This window comes from Conger conger, chromosome 10 (genome assembly GCF_963514075.1).
Source record: "Conger conger chromosome 10, fConCon1.1, whole genome shotgun sequence".
NCBI lineage: Eukaryota > Metazoa > Chordata > Actinopteri > Anguilliformes > Congridae > Conger > Conger conger.
The window spans coordinates 23,266,170-23,285,634 of NC_083769.1; the positions used below are offsets into that span (position 1 = coordinate 23,266,170).

Sequence of the window (19,465 nt, forward strand, 5' to 3'; positions counted from 1 at the left end):
AGTGAGCCATTGCATCTGTTCTGAGGGATTTATTGGAGGTGTCGCAAGTGTAACATCGCCACCTGCTGCATGCAGCGCGCACTGCGTCCCTATTCAGGCTGCCCTTCATTAGCAAGTCCACCTCCTCGGGGAGGGCCGGCAGTTCGATGGCTCTGATTGGCTGGAGGTTCTCCTCACGATAATGTCCTGAGCTGTACAGCAAACCGGCACAGATCAAGGTGTGGTGCGAAAGAAACACTGTAGTTTTAGCTGTACGTGCACGTCAAGAGATGCGCACACTCCAATTAATCTCAGCTTCCTGTAACTTTATACCTGTACCTTTACATCACATGCACTGCTGTGGTTATCATGTGAAAGAGCTCTGAATCTGTTTTTGCTGGTGCACACAGAATGAGGTCGAGGGCAGACTGCAGGGCAGGGAGTGGCTTCACATGTATTGTGACATCATCATTATCAGCACAGTAAGGGCAGTTTGCAGTGCTGGCAGTGACATTGTGTCCATTGTGACATCATCTTTAGTGGCACAATGAGGGCAGAGAGCAGTAGTGGGAAGAGATCACGTAATCGGCACGGTTATGTCATGACCACGAGGAGCCTCTCAAAGCTGTGCTGCCGTTGCTTTTTAGGGGTGAAATTCACCTTGACCACAGATCCCAAACTGGCCATTTTGTCATGGCAGTGTGATGCATGTGGCCATTATTATTTGTCCTCTAAACCAGATCTGCCAAAGGTCCTCTTGCCACTGTACAGCACGTTTATCTAGCTTGTATAAAAGCTCTCAGCCTCTCTTTTTCTTGCTTGCTGTGTTTCATCTCTTGCTCTCTTTCTCTCTGTATATATACAGTGGGGTGCGGAGTACCCCTGGTTTAAATGTCTGTTACAATGAGTCTGTACGTCATTGAAAGCAAACCTGAACTCTAAATGGTAGAGTTAAATATGAGACTTTTTTACTGTATATAAATGATAGAAATAGGAAGAAGGCCCTGTGAAAAATGTTGGGAACCCTTTTGGATTATTCTTTGTTACTTTTTAAAAAGATGACTACTAAGGCCCAGACTCAGGTGATTTACTCATTAGGGATTCAGTGAGTCAGGTGAGTATAATTCCAAGACTGAACCTTTTATTCTGAAGTAACTCCATGACTTCTAAAGTATCCAACTGCAGTGGCTGTTCTGCTGGTGTTAACAACCCGAAGAAAGCGAGAGGTGTTCTGAAAATTCGAAAAGCGGGAATTGAAAGACTGTGTTGAGAATTTTTAGCTGGCTACAGGAAGAGTTTTCAAGCTGTTATAGTTGCCCGAGGAGGAGTTACAGTACTAACTGACAGGGTTCGCATAACTTTTGCGTTATTTTGTTATTTTGAAACTGTAAAAAATGTAAATATAAAGTAATCTTGCTTTAAAATGTGAAGGAATGTGTCATGTTTAACATTGTACCATTTAGAGGTCAGGTTAACTTCTTTTCACTTAGATATGAATTGGAAAAGGCTTTTTGACCAGGGGCGCCCACATTTTTGCACACCACTGTATACTGTATGTACTGTATATGTACATATGTGTGTGCATACGTATTAAGTATATTGCGCCTGTGCCCTACCCACAGGCATGGTACTTAAATCCTCTGTCTGGCTCTGTGGGATTAACTGTTCTGGTTTGTCTGTGTCTGCATGTAAGTGTGTGATTCAGCATGCATGTATTCCTGAGTGCATGTATGTGTGTGGGCACGTGTGTGCGTGTGCACGTGTGTGTGTGTGTGTGTGTGTGTGCGTGTGTGCGTGTCCACTTGCTGATCTCTCCCCTTGTTTTCCCAGGGCATTGATGAGAGCTCCAGTAAAGATAAGTGAGTATGTGCAGCAGCTGGGCTGATTCAGCTCCCTGACCTCTGCAGTGTGGGGCCCTCAGGAAAGCACCGCAGCCCTGAGAGGGAGAGTGCTGGCGTTTAGCGTTATGATATGACTGAGGGTTTTAGTACGGTTTAGGGTTATGATATGACTGAGGGTTTTAGTACGGTTTAGGGTTATGATATGACTGAGGGTTTTAGTACGGTTTAGGGTTATGATATGACTGAGGGTTTTAGTACGGTTTAGGGTTATGATATGACTGTGGGTTTTAGTACGGTTTAGGGTTATGATATGGCTGAGGGTTTTAGTACGGTTTAGGGTTATGTTATGGCTGAGGGTTTTAGTACGGTTTAGCGTTATGATATGACTGAGGGTTTTAGTACGGTTTAGCGTTATGATATGACTGAGGGTTTTAGTACGGTTTAGCGTTATGATATGACTGAGGGTTTTAGTACGGTTTAGCGTTATGATATGACTGAGGGTTTTAGTACGGTTTAGCGTTATGATATGACTGAGGGTTTTAGTACGGTTTAGGGTTATGATATGACTGAGGGTTTTAGTACGGTTTAGGGTTATGTTATGGCTGAGGGTTTTAGTACGGTTTAGGGTTATGATATGACTGAGGGTTTTAGTACGGTTTAGGGTTATGTTATGGCTGAGGGTTTTAGTACGGTTTAGCGTTATGATATGACTGAGGGTTTTAGTATGGTTTAGCGTTATGATATGACTGAGGGTTTTAGTACGGTTTAGCGTTATGATATGGCTGAGGGTTTTAGTACGGTTTAGGGTTATGTTATGGCTGAGGGTTTTAGTACGGTTTAGGGTTATGATATGACTGAGGGTTTTAGTACGGTTTAGCGTTATGATATGACTGAGGGTTTTAGTACGGTTTAGGGTTATGATATGACTGAGGGTTTTAGTACGGTTTAGGGTTATGATATGACTGAGGGTTTTAGTATGGTTTTGCGTTATGATATGGCTGAGGGTTTTAGTACGGTTTAGCATTATGATATGACTGAGGGTTTTAGTACAGTTTAGGGTTATGATATGGCTGAGGGTTTTAGTACGGTTTAGGGTTATGATATGACTGAGGGTTTTAGTACAGTTTAGGGTTATGATATGGCTGAGGGTTTTAGTATGGCTTAGGGTTATGATATGGACATATAAAGAAATACATGGATATTTTATTTTTTATTTTGACTATGTAGGTCTAGTCTTTTAAAAGTACTTTGAGTCGTCCTCCTTTCAACCAATCATAAACCCCAGATTCAATTGACCATTAAGTACCTCAAAGATTCAACAGCCAAAAGAGGAAAAAGATAGATAGATGGATAGCTAGATAGATGGAGAGATGGACTTCTCCAGCACAGCGGACGCATGTAACAGTGTGTATAATGCAGCAGACGCAGTGTAATGTATTCTGCTCCTCCTCCACCTCCAGCCGGGGTGCTCAGGAGGCACTGGACCCTGAGGACGAGGTGGATGAGTTTCTGGGGCGGGCAATCGACGCCCGCAGCATCGACCAGCTGCGGAAAGATCACGTCAAGAAGTTTCTGCTCACCTTCCAGACCCCTGACCTGGAGAAAAAGGTGAGCATTGCCCCGCCCCCACACTGAGTCACAACTGAGTACTGTTCATTCGCCTGTTTGTGAGTGTTAGCTGTGTTTTCTGATGGCTTGTGTGTGTGTGTGTGTGTGTGTTGCCAGTACTCTAAGAAGGTGGACGATCGCTTTGGGGGATACGTTGCCTGCACTCTGCTGGTCTTCTGCTTCATCTCCTTCATACAGATAGTCATCTTCCCACAGTGAGTGACCCTGCACACACACACGTACACACACACACACACACACACACACACTCTCTCTTATATACACACAAATACACACAACACTCACTGAGCACTTTTTTACTTTACTAAACACTTAAACCAGCCTGTCTGGCACCAACTGCCACAGTTGGAATCACTTAGATCACATTTTCCCCCCATTCTGATGGTTAACTGAACATTAACTGAAGCTCCTGACCCGTATCTACATGATTGTATGCATTGCACTGCTGCGCATATGATTGGCTGATTAGATAATTGCATGAATAAGTAAGTGTACAGGTGTTCCTAATAGAGTACTCAGTGAGTGTATACACACGCAAATACACTCATTCAAACATATGTCCGGTCACACACACATATGTCTGGTCTCTTGTTACCTACTGAGCAGTTTGACCGGTTTCCTTCCCTTCCACAGTACCCCACTAATGCTGGGCATCTACATCAGCATCTTCATCATCCTGGCCAACATCCTCTTCATCTGTGCCATCTACTCCTGCATTAAGGTATGTGTCAAAATGAGCTTCAAATGAGCTTCACCAAAACAATGAATCCCAAAACCTGTATATGGTGCATACAACAAAAACAAAATACTGGTGTAAATAGCAAATTATAATTATCCCCAGATCGGTGATGATGTCAGAGCTGCAGTTACTAATCCCTGTGTCAGTGGTAACCATCAAAATCGGTTTATTCTCGGGACTGCGTGGTCATTCCATGTCCCTCGGAGCGTGGTATGCTATCATGCTACGCGTGGCAATCTCTCGCTCCCTCTGTCTCGCTTGCCCTCTCAATCAAATTCAAATACAAATGGAAATGAAGCCGTGTTTGCACGTCAACAAGTTGTGTTTTCCAAACATATAGGGGTCGAAAGATACTGTGTGCCGTTCCTGCGGCTCACTGTGTAACAGCTGCAAACACTGCCCACGCCAAATTAATAACTGATTTATTGATGCAAATCCATGCCCATTGTTTGCCTGCTCAGTTAACAAGCTTTATCTTCTGCACTGCATTAGTTTCCATTTGCAGCTGCTGCTCATCTCCGCTGTCTGAGATGGGTCTCGCTGTCAGGTTACCTCCGAACGTACAAATAGAGTACGAGCCTGGTGTTGCACAGATCTGATTTGATTTGACCAAGGGCTGTTTCAGCGATATTAACTTGCCTGCCATTTTACTAGGGACTAATTTTCATTCGTTGCACAAAGACTGGTTCATAGTTAATAATGACTATGAAAGGTATCATTGGGCCGCAGACGAGGTCAGTTGAATAGCCAGCACATGGAACTCTTCAGTATTTCTTAGAAAACACAATCTCGATTCATAGAATTTGAGTTAAGAATTTTTTATTTAAGTTGCAAGCTCTTTACGGCTGTGTAAATATTTGTCTTTGTACAATGAAACAGACTACTTAAATTATTGCTAATTATAGGGCAGGTTCATGCCGTGTTTGTCACCAAACAGGTTTGTGCTGCATGACTTGGCCTGTATTGACAAATAATTATTCCTCTCTTTGCTCTGCTCTCTTGCACATTGAACATGTTAGCGGTGCCTTCCTCTTGTAGCGCTGACAGCTGTCATGATGGGTGCATTGCATGGCTTGTAAATAGACTGCACCACTTTACTGCCAGGTTTTAGGTCTTAAAAAAGCTTTAAAAAAATGAATGCTTACTGTGAGTGATACTTTGCGGTCATCTTTGTGAATCTGGTATTGTGCTCCATTTATGCAAAAAAGGGGACAACATTTGGCGTAATACAATGTATGCCCACTAGATAAAGTGTGAATTTAAATGAAGTCCACATTTAAGTATGTTGTAGTTTCAGTGTGCATGACGTCTGTGTTACTATGGGAGGAATACTGTCAGAGTTTGGCCCTGGCACTACATATAACCAATGCCTAATACTCTTTATTTTAGAAAGACATAGGTATTGATGAAAGAAAGCACTTGGGCCCAGATTTACGTACATGAATCTCGCATCGCAAAGTACGGCCTGACGACGGGATGTTGGTGCAGTCGCAGTCTGCCTGAAATTAACGTCTTATTTCTGAAGGCGATAGCTCATTATGTAAACAGCGGATGGGACTGCCTGCAAACTGCATTTTAGGAAAGAGGCAGATCTTAAACAGCATAGTTAAAACATTTGTGTTGTGCATTGAATATCTTAACTGAGTGTGCCGTATTCCTTGTATTGGCTGCCACGTAAAAGCATATACAGTGCACAAAATGTTTTACGTATTCCAGTTGAGGCGGCTATTGTCGTTTGAATGTGAGATGTACCGTTGCAATGAGCTTGACTATTGCCGGGATAGAATGCGAACGTTGTGTCGGAGACATGACATATTTTATTTCTCCCAGAAGCTCAATTATTTATATGGCTGGTTGTTTCTCACAGAAGTCTTTCACCGTTTATTTTCTGTGATTGTTTAGGAGGATAACTAATACAAACACACAACCCTGTTTGTGTTATTTTAGCAATTCCAGTTACGCATTCCTGCTCATATTTTTTTTACTAGCGGCAACGATTTTTTGAAACTTCAAACACTTACTGTCACTATGGTTGAGTACGTTATATATCATGTGTGCACCTGAAAAATCATTGCAAAAGGCTTAGTAAATCAGGACCTAGGTTTCACAATTACGCTAGGGCACAATTAGGGCAATACCGCCTCTTACTGGCGAACAAACATTTCTTCATTTTTGGTTTAAAAAAATGTTGCCCCAATTCCTATCTTAATTTACCAGGTAGGTCCTTTGAGGGCAACATTTATTTTGCAGAAGGACAGCCAAGTCTCTCTGAACTGACACACAAACAACAAACAGCCTCAGAACAGCACAATAGCATATAACAGACTAAAAAACGACATCGCTTATTGAACCACACCAAAACACAAAGCATTTTATCTAGGCCTGAAAAGAAAATGCACCACTGCAGGACTATGTACTGTAGCCATCTTGGAAAAACAGGGGAGAAGAGTGAGAAAGCACAGCCATGGGGAGAGCGGGCTGTGGAGCCCAACAGACACGGCGCACCTGGCAACACACACAGGGCAGGTTGTGCTCACTGTCATCTTCAAAGCTGGAAGGAGGGCTGCACGTCCTAAATGTGGAAAATACAGTTCAACAGAAGCCACATACTTCACCATAATGAAGTCATCTGTCTCTGAGAGGGAGAGGGGGAGGGAGGGAGCGAGGGAGGGAAAGAAAGAGAGATGGAAACGGTGGGAGTTTCTTGTTTACCTCTTCCCCATTCAGAGTATTATTACTGGCAGTGTTAGCACTCTTGTTACTGTGTTGCCTGTTATTATTTTGAACAAACCTCAATGTTGAGAGACGGCCATTCGTCTTTGAAAGGAGGGCATGTGACTTGGGTATGTCTCCTATTTTCCATATTGTCTGGGGAACAATATTTAAAAAGAAACTAATAAAGACCCAGTTTGTGTCCTTGCTGTGATACTGTAGTATGCTGCTTTTTCTTGTTCCCTTATTGATATTTTTTTATATGCTTTATGCCGATACATGAATCACAATGTATGGGGTGGATGTAAAATGGATGTATCTGTTTACAGTATGTGTCTATGGAAATCCGCGGGAGCACATGTAAAATGGATGTAATCCTTTGCAGTATGTGTGTATGTAAATACACAACCACCTGTCTCCCAACAGTTGTTTCCAGTTGCCATGCAGACTGTGTCGAAGAAGATTGTGCAATCCCGTACCAATAGCACCCTGGTGGGTGTCTTCACCATCCTCCTGGTCTTCGTCTCTGCCTTTGTGAACATGGTAAGGTCTGTCCCACATTTACACAGCACTGCTGTGTGTGTGTGTGTGTGTGTGTGTGTGTATGTGTGTGTGTGAGAGAGAGAGTGTGTGCACGCGCACACGTGTGTGTTTTCAGCTGTGCCTTCACCACCTCCCCACTCTGTGTCTTTCTCCGCAGTTCGCCTGTAACACAGAGAGCCTGATAGAATGCATCTCCAGCGACTTCAACATCTCTGAGGACTCAGTGAGCGTCTGCCTCATCCGGAACCTGTCTCAGTCTGCACAGGACGGGCTGATCCACTGCCCCGGCCACGCTCCACCCTGTCACTTCCCCGAAGTGAGGCGCTTTCACACCGTTTGTCCCAGTGTGTAAGACTGCTTGGGCGTATGTGTGAGTGTGTGAGTGTGGGTGTGAGTGTGGGTGTGTGTGTGTATATATGGGGGTGTGTGTGTGTATGTGTGTATGTGTGTATATGGGGGGGTGTGTGTGTGTGTATGTGTGTGTGTGTGTATGGGTGTGTGTGTGTGTATGGGTGTGTGTGTGTGTGTGTGTGTGTGTGTATATGGGTGTGTGTGTGTGTATGTGTGTGTAACACTGTGTGTGTGTGTATATGAGTGTGTGTGTGTGTATGGGTGTGTGTGTGTGTGTGTGTGTGTAACGCTGTGTTTCTGTGTTGCAGTACTTCAGTTACAGTGTGCTGCTCACGCTGCTGGCCTGCTCAGTGTTCCTGCAGATCAGCAGCATTGGAAAGCTGGCTCTCATGCTGCTCATCCAGCTCTCTTACCTGCTCCTGGCAGAGTGGCCTCAGGGGGCGCTGTTTGACAACGCTGACCTCTTTGTCACTGCCAACGCCATGTGAGTCCTCCTGGGAGATTCTCACCCAATCATACAACACTCCTCTGATGGGTGGAGCATCCATGTGCTGTCAATCACAAACTCATGAACTAATTGAAACACTAATGGAAACACAAGTTCAAGTTAGTCAACTTTACATAAAAAATGCAATGAGCACCTTTTTAGCAAAACCTCATCGTTAGCAGTGTGTGCTAGCTTCTGATATGTTGGATCGTCAACCAGAGAGCGAGGCAGCTACGTATGAGTTTAGCCCTTTGCATGGCAGCTAGTACACAACTATGGAATTAAATATATTTCTCTACTACTGTGTAATCAATATATGATCCAGAGTTTTATAATAATTAGTCAAATTAAGCTTTTCATTTACTCTGTCATTGTTCAGTATTGCTGTGCATTTGCCGCTGTTTTTCCAGTGTGTGTTGATATTTTCGTTACTGTCCGTGTGCTATTCTTCTGCGCAGGAAACTGTCGACCGTGTTATGAAATGGTTGTACCATCACAGTTAACCCTGAGCCTCTGTTTTTCTTTAGTAATCAAAGAGCTTTCAATGAAACTCTGGATGGGTAGGTACCACAGGAGCCCTTTGGGTGTCTGTCTGTCTGTCTGTGTCTGCCTGTCTGTCTGCGTCTGTCTGTCTGTGTCTGTCCCTCTGTGTAAAGGATTCTCACCTCCTCCTGTGTCCTCCTGTGCGCTCTGGAGCTGAAACCTTTCTCTTCTTCTTTTTTACAGGACCAGTTTCAATGAAACAGAGCCATGGTAGGTCTACATATGAATATATTTCCATATTTCTCATATTTCTCATTGCCATTGTTTGTGAACTCTTAAGAGTACAAGTGAAATATGCAATATTATTCAACCAATGAATACCTGGAGGGAGTGTGTTTGTATTTACATTTGATGAGTTTATTTCTTGGCACTTAGACTGCTGAATATGAGTATTTCTAGGCACTTGGACTGCTGAATATGAGTATTTCTAGGCACTTTACTCCTGAATATGAGTATTTCTAGGCACTTTACTCCTGAATATGAGTATTTCTAGGCACTTAGACTGCTGAATATGAGTATTTCTAGGCACTTAGACTGCTGAATATGAGTATTTCTAGGCACTTTACTCCTGAATATGAGTATTTCTAGGCACTTTACTCCTGAATATGAGTATTTCTAGGCACTTAGACTGCTGAATATGAGTATTTCTAGGCATTTAGACTGCTGAATATGAGTATTTCTAGGCACTTTACTCCTGAATATGAGTATTTCTAGGCACTTAGACTGCTGAATATGAGTATTTCTAGGCACTTTACTCCTGAATATGAGTATTTCTAGGCACTTAGACTGCTGAATATGAGTATTTCTAGGCACTTTACTCCTGAATATGAGTATTTCTAGGCACTTTACTCCTGAATATGAGTATTTCTAGGCACTTAGACTGCTGAATAAGAGTATTTCTAGGCACTTTACTCCTGAATATGAGTATTTCTAGGCACTTAGACTGCTGAATATGAGTATTTCTAGGCACTTTACTCCTGAATATGAGTATTTCTAGGCACTTAGACTGCTGAAGATGAGTGCATTTCCGGTTTCCTCCTCTCTCGGTCTGCAGCCAGGAGAGCATGACCAAGGTGTCGCTGAAGGTCATGACCCCGGTGATCTTGACGGTGTTTGTGCTGGCGCTGTACCTGCATGCCCAGCAGGTGGAGTCTACGGCACGCCTGGACTTCCTGTGGAAACTGCAGGTACACGTTCGCCCTCGCCCCACGCTGGCCAAAGCGCCACCCATAGAGAGCAGCTCTGCTGAAGCGCAACACACGCTGTGTTTACACCACGCTTCCTGCACCTGCAATGCAAGTGGCAGCGATGTTTCCACTTGTCTTTTCACATGTGTTTGAAAACAGTAAAGTCTTTGAGAGAAATAGAGTTTCCAGGGTTTTCATTTCTTCCATGTAAAGGTTTTTTTTTTCTTTTTATAAGCAAATTTTACCAGGATCATGGAAAACCCTACGCTGTGGTGGTTTAAAGTTTCTGGGTTCAAATGCCTTTTCTCATAACCAAAAAGCAACTTCCTTCCTCTTTTCAAATTTATCATTCGATTTCCTTCATCGGTGAAGCGTGTGCTTCCCCCCGTTTACGGTCATTTGAACACTAAAAAAGGAACTTGAAAAGGTAACAAAAAATTCAAATGAGAGCAAGCCTTGCTCTTTTTTTGTTGTTCATGTTGATCTACTTGCAAAATTAGTTTCGCTCACAACCCTTGAAACGACATTATTATGAGTATCATAGAAGGAGGAAATCTACACACCTGATATTTACACACCTGAAAAGTAAACAATTGCATACTGCTATAAAATACCGTGGGAATTCGCGTTTATTTGACATTTCAATGCCAGACCTTCATCAGAAACAAAAAATTCATATAAATATATAAAAATACCATCAAAGTGCTAAAAACGAAAACCACTTTTATCCGCGTTTCAAAAAAAACGGCTAGCAGTTTAGTAATTCACCTGCTTGTAACTGGTGAGGAGCTGAAAAGCTGGGTGCGCCGCCCCCGGTGTCCCCCCCCCCTCCCCAGGCGACGGAGGAGAAGGAGGAGATGGAGGAGCTCCAGGCCTACAACCGCCGGCTGCTCCACAACATCCTGCCCAAGGACGTGGCTGCGCACTTCCTGGCGCGGGAGCGCCGCAACGACGAGCTGTACTACCAGTCCTGCGAGTGCGTGGCCGTCATGTTCGCCTCCATCAGCAACTTCTCCGAGTTCTACGTGGAGCTGGAGGCCAACAACGAGGGCGTGGAGTGTCTGCGGCTGCTCAACGAGATCATCGCTGACTTCGACGAGGTGAGGGGGGGCGGGGGTGGGGGGCCTCTGAGGAAACAGGGGCGAGGCTTTCGGGGGAGGAGAGGATTGAGGGACATGAGGAGGTTTAATGGAGAGAACAGGCCTTTAAGCCTGTGTGATTGCCTCACACTCACAGTAAAGCCCGCTGTCAGCCATGGCCTAGTGCAGTGGTTGCAACCCTGTTCCTGTAGATCTACCCTCATTTGGAATACCTGACTCTATACTAATTAGCAGCTCAACAAGAACTCTGGCTATAGCTGTTGAATGGGCTTGAGTGAGAACCTACAGGACTGTAGATCTCCAGGAACACTGCTCTAGGGCACCCCAGGTGTCTCTGCTTCTACGGTAAATACGGTAAGGGCCCCAAGTGTCTCTGCTTCTACGGTGTATACGGTAAGGGCCCCAAGTGTCTCTGCTTCTACAGTAAATACGGTAAGGGCCCCAAGTGTCTCTGCTTCTACGGTGAATACGGTAAGGGCCCCAAGTGTCTCTGCTTCTACAGTAAATACGGTAAGGGCCCCAAGTGTCTCTGCTTCTACGGTGAATACGGTAAGGGCCCCAAGTGTCTCTGCTTCTACGGTAAATACGGTAAGGGCCCCAAGTGTCTCTGCTTCTACGGTGAATACGGTAAGGGCCCCAAGTGTCTCTGCTTCTACGGTGAATACGGTAAGGGACATTACATGCCAACTCCAGGAGGTTGCACCGCAGCACCTCTTGGATTTTTCTCTTTTTCTGTGTTGGTTATGAGATATAAAATTCCTGAAAACTCATGCTTTTCCCGGTAGAGCCATTTAAAGTTATCCAGGTGTCGCAATGAAAAACAGGTTGTAGCACAAAATATGATATTTAGAGGTCCATAACTTTGTAAATAAAAGCCCTAAATCTTTGTCATTTTGTATGCATTGTGTAAAGATACACATGTTACTAATAACACTCATTGAGATATCACCCATGGAATATTCAATTTGGCCATTTTTGGCACATTTAGACCTGCCCGGAAGTGTGAGAAATTTCTCCTGAACTCTACTTGGGATAGGTTGAAGTTACATCCTTAACTTTTTCTAGAAAGAAATTTGGTATACAATATGAAGTATAAATTTATTTTGGGCTTTTCTTTACAAAGGTATGGACCTCTACGTATTTAGAGCCCCAACGGGTTTTTCAGTGCGACACCGGGCAAATTTTAAATGGCTCTACCGGGGAAAACGAAATGGAGTACGAAGCTCAAGTTTTCATGAATTTTAGATCTCATGATTGTCTTAACGACACACAGAAAAAGAGGAAAAATCCCAGAGGTTCTGTGGTGCAACCTCCTGGAGTTGCCGTGGAATGGCCCATAAACCAACACTAAAGCAATGGAGAGATGGAAATGGTAGCGCTTTGAGTAGAAAATGGCTTTCAGGATATAGTGTGGAATGGGACAGCTGGTAATCCCAGGGCGAATGCCCAGAGGGCAGCACTGTTTGATCCGAGCTGCAGTGTAAACAGGGGGTGTCTGTCAGTCTGACTGGGCCGCTCTCTCAGTAGCGGGTCGTTCGCTCCGCTCCCTGGGGGGGCCAGAGCAGAGAGGAGATGCGGCGGGGCCAACAGAGGATGTGGTCTGTTGCCACGACAACCATGTTCAGCCTGTGTGTCATCAGGCGGTGCGAGGAAGGGGGGGAGGGGGGGAGGGGGGCAACGTGATTCAGAGAGCGCCCCAGGTCTACCCCGCTCATGTTCACGTCTCTGCACCCCTCCCCCCCCCCCCAGATCATCAGCGAGGACAAGTTCAGGCAGCTGGAGAAGATCAAAACCATCGGAAGCACCTACATGGCGGCGTCGGGCCTGAACGACTCGACCTACGACAGGGAGGGCCGCTCGCACATCCTGGCGCTGGCCGACTACGCCATGCGGCTCCGCGAGCAGATGACCTACATCAACGAGCACTCCTTCAACAACTTCCAGATGAAGATCGGTGAGGGGCCGCGCTGCGTGTGTGTGTGTGTGTGTGTGTGTGCGCATGCGCGCGCGAGTGTGTGTGTGTGTGTGTGTGTGTGTGTGTGTGTGTGTGTGTGTGTGTGTGTGCATGCGCGCGCGAGTGTGTGTGTGTGTGTGTATGTGTGTGTGCGCATGCTTGTGTGTCTGTGTGTCTGTGTGTGTGTGTGTGAGTGAGAGAGACCCAGAGAGAGGATGGGGAGGGAGAGGGATAAATAGAGGGAGAGAATTATTACTGTAATTATTCACCTATACTAATATGAACATTTTTGTAGGGTTTGGCAATATTGAGAAATTAATTTCCTGTTTTTTAAAACATTTTGCATTAGAATTTGAGAGAGTAGCGGTACGCACAAAATATAATATTTAGAATTTGGTTACCCCATTAAGACACCAGAAGTAGATGAAAGACAAACCTGACTTTTGCACTGTGTTCTAATTGGCCAGTATGGCCACCTCTGGATTGTGATTGGCTGTAAAGCAGAAGGAAACGGTGTGATGATGTTCCACTGCAGGCCTGAACATGGGGCCTGTGGTTGCTGGAGTCATCGGGGCCAGGAAGCCGCAGTACGACATCTGGGGGAACACGGTCAACGTGGCCAGCCGCATGGACAGCACCGGCGTGCCGGACTGCATCCAGGTACCCGCCCTGTAACTAATAAAATATTATTGTCAAATTTCAATACATTTGTATTTTTCCTCTGTGTGGTATCATGATCTCACTGGGGTCCCACAGATGTTGAGATATTACTGTAGTTCTAATAAACAACAAGCAGTTACAGCTAGATCATTTCCCCGGGCTCATTTGATTACAGCTAATTTGACGGTCGGTGAAATTGGTTTTGAAAAAAAGCATGAACATTGGCGGATCCACAGGTCGATCGTTCGTACGTCACGCATTCCAAAAAAGATACTTCAGCAAAGCATGCGCTCATGGTTCCTTGCTCAAAACTTGTTTGGGGGACTTCCAGCTCCTGGCTCCTAGCACCTTCAAGGAACATTTAACGGGTTGGAGTGGCCTTGAAGCTGGCAAATGTCAATTGATTTCCGTGTCAGACGAGGAATGGGGACAGACGGAATGTAAAAATAAAGATTGGAAGGAGCCTGAAGATATAGGCTGCGTCTCTAACCGAAGGCAGTTGTCTTGATGCCTCGTTGCCCTGCTGCCTGATTATTCACTGTCCTTCAAAGGCTTAGGCAGCGTGTAACGAGACGCACTTTGAAGGCAGGAGTCAAAGTAACGTGATCGCATGGTGCGTGATTACAGGCAGTTTAGCAGCCTAGTTCATTAAAACAGTGAATACGCTATTTCAGTGTGTTGAGTAATTAAAATGTAATTAAAAAAATATAACTACATGCTCACTGTATACTTAATAATAATAATAATAATAATAATCCATTTTATTTGAAGTGGCGCCTTTCTAGACACTCAAGGTCACCTTACATTGGGCAAAATACAAAATAAACATGGTACAAACATGATACAAAATATCCAATTTAAAATCATCAACAAAAAAGAAAACATGATACAAGAAAAGAGAGATGCACGAGAAAGTTTGAAATGGCACTCTTCCTTTGCTCCTCCAGGTGACCACAGATCTGTACCAGGTTCTGGCCAGCAAAGACTACCAGCTGGAGTGTAGGGGCGTGGTCAAGGTCAAGGGGAAGGGCGAGATGACCACCTACTTCCTGAATGATGGACCAACCAGCAGCTAGCAGCAGCTGCGGGAGGCTTCCTACTGTACAGCACGGAGACGGACTGACTCAGAGACACAGGCTTCTGGATACACAGACACACACGCACACACACGCACACACGCATACACACACACACGCACACACGCATACACACACACACACACACACTCATACAGACACACACACACACACTCATACAGACACACACGCACACACACACGCACACACGCATACACACACACACACACACACACACACACTCATACAGACACACACACACACACACTCATACAGACACACACGCACACACACATACACACACACGCACATACACACACACACACACACACACACACACTCATACAGACACACACACACACTCATACAGACACACACACATACACACACACGCACACACACATACACACACACACACACACACACACACACTCATACAGACACACACACACACTCATACAGACACACACACATACACACACACGCACACACACATACACACACACACACACACACACACACACTCATACAGACACACACACACACTCATACAGACACACACACACACACACACACACTCATACAGACACACACACACACTCATACAGACACACACACACACACACACACTCATACAGACACACACACACATACAGACACATACATGCACGCATACACATTCAAGACTCGCATGAGAGTCGCATGCCCAAGAGAGAAAGTGTGTGTACCTGTTTTTGTATGTGCCTCTGTGTGTGTGTGTGTGTGTGTGTGCGCGTGTGTAAGCTCATGTGAGTGTATGTACGTGTTTCTGTGTGTGAGTGTGTGTGTATGTATGTATGAATGTATGTATGTTTATCTCCGTTGCAGGATTCTCCCAGAGGCAAATTTGAAGGAAAAAGTAAAACAATAACAATTTTATTTAATAAAGGCCTTTTGCCTCAGAAGGAACATGACTAAATATTACACATTTTTTTTATTTGTATGTATTTTTGATTTTCTAGTTATGTTTATTTTGGGAGAACTATAAATACAGGTACTTAGACTGCAATTCTGGAGTCTTTATTTATTGAATTGATGGATTTTGCAGGAACACTATGAAGCAGTATACCTATATACATATATGTGTATATGTATATACAAACTGAGAAGACAAAATGACCAAAGAACAAGTGTTTAATATGAGAAAGGCAAGACACATCTGTCCTTTGTTTGATGCTTATGCTGAACAGTTCTGAAATTCTGAAGTTTTCTTTCTTCTGTTGGACCTTGTTTCATGGCAGTTTTGTGGCAGTTGTCCTTCTTTCTGTCCCAGTGTAGACCGCAGAGGCCACAGTAATGCCCGTTTTCTTGGTCTGGATGAACCAAGCTCTTGTTCGTTGCACGGTGTTAAGGACAACAGTGAAATCAAAAGACTTGATTTCTGACTTTTTTTGGTCTTTCGACTCAAACAAGAGGAGTTACGTAGTCTGAGGCCTCCAGGGACTAAGAAGCCTGGGGCTGGATTTCTGCTCTCCCCAGCCCAGGGCACTGAGGACCTGGGATGGACAGGGGTCTCCTGACAGCACCTGGACCTTCGCCTGGTTTGTTGGACTCTCAGCTGCATTTTTTCTCTTTCAAAAAATATTTTTGGTACACAACATAAGAAAACAAATACACTTCTGAAATGGGATACGACCTATGGCATTGGATACTATGGTACTAGACCATATATTATGTTCTAATTGTTATAGAAAACATTTTTTACAGAATACTGTGTGTAAGTGTACAGTACGTGTGTATACATGTCTGTTTGTGTGTGCGCGTGTGTCTGCATGAATATGTGTGCGTGTGCGCGCCTGCCTGCATATGTACATACACAACATATGTGTGTACACGTCTGTGTATGCTATGCGTGCGTGTGTGTGCGTGTGTGCCTGCATGTGTGTGTGTGTGTGTGTGTGTGTGTGTGTGTGCGTGCGTGCGTGCGTGCGTGAGCGTGTATTATGACTGAATACTGTGCTTTAGATTCTCTTCAAGGGGCATAACTTTTCACTGTGAGGTCTATGTGATATGACAGATTGCTTTCTTGCCAAATTAACTGCTCCAAAGCATGTCAGATTGTGGTCTCCTCTGTTTTTAGTTTGTGTGTTTATTTATGGGTTTTAACGTTGCTTGTTTTTTTAATCACCTCTTATTAATCTTTTTATTTATGTTATGCTGATTACAATGATTCCATTCCAAACCTTGAGGGTCAAAGGTCACAGTAGATACGTGGAAGCACAAGCCTACAGCACCGATGGTCCGCAGACAGCCACACGGATCCAGCTCTGCATCACGTGCGATATTTAAGAAAGTGCCCGTCAATATAATTGTACTTGGCCAGGAACTGTTACTTATTAAGATATTATTGTTTGGGGTAGGCAGGAGCAGGATGGCGTGTCTGCAGAATATTCTGGATTGCTCTGGTGTATGGCAGGATTACCTCCCTGTCGTATTTCCCGGTGCACAGTATTAGGCTCAGTGTTGAGGCTCTGTTGCCCTCTCATGTCTTTGAACGAATCGGTTAAAGGTTAAAGGTTGAAGGCCTGAGATTCGTAGACTTGTGGAAGACGGCCTGAAAAAGGTACAGCAAAACCGCAGGAGTTGTGCTTAATATTTTGTGTTCTTAAAAGAAAAAATGTTTGAACATTACATTTGCCTTAAAAAATAAATACAATAATTAGAATCCCTTAACGCTATTCAAGGTGCCTCTGTTCCTTTTGGCGGCGTGTGTTAAGACCCCGAGCAGTCGGAACATGCTGGAGAAGGTGCAGTAGCTGAAGTACCTGGTGGGGGGGAAAGGTCCATTTCTTACTGCTACAGTAAGTGTGTTGGGAACTAATCACTTCAGCTCTTTCTCTGTTGTGTCGGTGGGTTAGCTGGCGCTAACGGGTGCCCCAGTTGATCGTAACGATTGATCGGTGCCTTCTGCTGCACTCCGAGCCCGCTACACTGTACGGCACGAGGAGGAAGCCCATTGGCTGCAGAAGGATTGCAGGGGGTACTCGTCTGAAACCGAGGAGCTTTTTAAACCGCAGTGTCAGTCTGATGAAGGAGGAATGATTTTTTTTCCGCAGTAAATCATATGGTAACTAAAATGAAATTATTTCTTATGAAGATGGAAAAAACATGAAAAATGAACATTTTCCCCATGGAAACAAATAAATGGCTGTTTAATTTTGTCCTGTTTTCTCTTTCCTTGGTCCTTATTATGAATGTGTTTGTGTTTGTCACTCAATGAAAAATAGCTGAAGTAGCACTTGAGTTGGTTAAGGAGCGCTTTCAGTTTGTCAGTTGGCTATATAAGGAGCGAGCATACTGGATGTGGGAGTACCTCACTATTTCAATGCTCTCCATGTGTAATAACAAAGCATTCAGTTTTCAGGTCATTCAAAACATCATATATTTCATAGATCCATTAATCTGTTAATGTCATGTAATTATTTTACCCTTTCAATATTATCAAAGCGAATAAAATACTTTTTGATATCTACTCTTTCAAACAAACATTGGTCATGTTTCACCAGATCCAGTCGTTTCCACCAGCCCTGACAGCTGGCAGACCAGTTAGGCAGCTTCTTAGCCAATATTGGAGATTGACCATTGGCAGAGCAGGAGGAGTCTTGGATCTAGTGATGCAGAGTGAATGTCATCTATGACTATTTAAATAGAATCCATTATTGTTTAAGGAATTACACAAGAAATATCAGAGCTGTTTACATAGTAGGCAATTGAAGCAATCTCTACAGAATGTAAATAGCCTAAAAATATTTTGTTTTTTATGTTTTGTAAAAGAATAAATATTCACCCTTGTTGAACATTTCAGTTTTGTAAGGCTATGCGGATATGCAGTCTTTGCAAGTTATATTCTCCCCGTTCAACACCTACAGTATGAACAGAAGATGCAATGAAAGCATTTTATAATTTTGGTAAATATAATAATTATTATATATTGTATTATATGGATAATAAAACAATATTTGATCACAAAAACGGCATTTGTTAGAATTCTACGAACATTTGACATGAACATTTATGCTATTGAATAATTTACCACTAGATGGCAGTACAGTGCCAAACCAGTTTATATTAAGCTCCTGTATATCAGTATTTTTCAGTATGTCCCTAATATGCATTTTGTACTATGGCTCATGGCTCATAATTCAAGCGTTCACAATTGCTTGTCCAGATGCTTCTCAACAGTTAATATGAGCAAAAATATAACCAGTTTTTGGAAACAAATTTAAAAAAAATTAACAAATGATCTAGCAGCACAACCACTATAACAGTATAAACAACCAAAAAAGGTACAGTATGGTCTTCCTGACATTATTTACTCGTTAATTGACTCATTGTCCAGGTCCAGAGCCAACAAATCAACCCAAAACCATCACCACCCCCATCCCTCCAAAATATTTTAGTTTGTGAAGCTGTACTACAGCAGTGAGGTCCCTCTAAGCTCGGGACCAGGACATGAGTCAATCGATAAGTTGGGCACGTATTCCATGCCATGCTGAGTATTCAAGAAAGAAAGAGCTGAAACAATGTTCTTTTTCATTTTTTTCAAGTGCCTCAAGACCAAGTCTTACAGAATTGTTTCAGCTCTTTCTTTCTTGAATACTCAGCACGGCATGGAATACGTTCCC

At 43.7% G+C, this 19,465-nt stretch overlaps 1 protein-coding gene across 3 annotated transcripts in view; it reads left to right on the forward strand.

Annotated features, from left to right (window-relative positions):
- LOC133138321 (adenylate cyclase type 6-like) overlaps nucleotides 1-14,950 on the forward strand; it is a 55,781-nt gene extending 40,831 nt beyond the window's left edge. For 2 of the 3 annotated variants that reach the window (XM_061256962.1, XM_061256960.1), the window contains exons 11-24: nucleotides 1,810-1,838; nucleotides 3,281-3,428; nucleotides 3,546-3,643; nucleotides 4,083-4,170; nucleotides 7,327-7,443; nucleotides 7,601-7,759; nucleotides 8,103-8,278; nucleotides 8,809-8,841; nucleotides 9,008-9,034; nucleotides 9,879-10,011; nucleotides 10,848-11,111; nucleotides 12,861-13,065; nucleotides 13,601-13,725; nucleotides 14,673-14,950. In XM_061256962.1, the coding sequence (XP_061112946.1) occupies nucleotides 1,810-1,838; nucleotides 3,281-3,428; nucleotides 3,546-3,643; nucleotides 4,083-4,170; nucleotides 7,327-7,443; nucleotides 7,601-7,759; nucleotides 8,103-8,278; nucleotides 8,809-8,841; nucleotides 9,008-9,034; nucleotides 9,879-10,011; nucleotides 10,848-11,111; nucleotides 12,861-13,065; nucleotides 13,601-13,725; nucleotides 14,673-14,801 (1,731 nt within the window). In that variant the 3' untranslated portion in view covers nucleotides 14,802-14,950. Of the gene's footprint in view, nucleotides 1-1,809; nucleotides 1,839-3,280; nucleotides 3,429-3,545; nucleotides 3,644-4,082; nucleotides 4,171-7,326; nucleotides 7,444-7,600; nucleotides 7,760-8,102; nucleotides 8,279-8,808; nucleotides 8,842-9,007; nucleotides 9,035-9,878; nucleotides 10,012-10,847; nucleotides 11,112-12,860; nucleotides 13,066-13,600; nucleotides 13,726-13,961; nucleotides 14,201-14,672 lie in introns of those variants that run through there. The other variant, XM_061256963.1, reaches the window with a different exon arrangement.
- The last annotated feature ends 4,515 nt before the right edge of the window (nucleotides 14,951-19,465 follow it).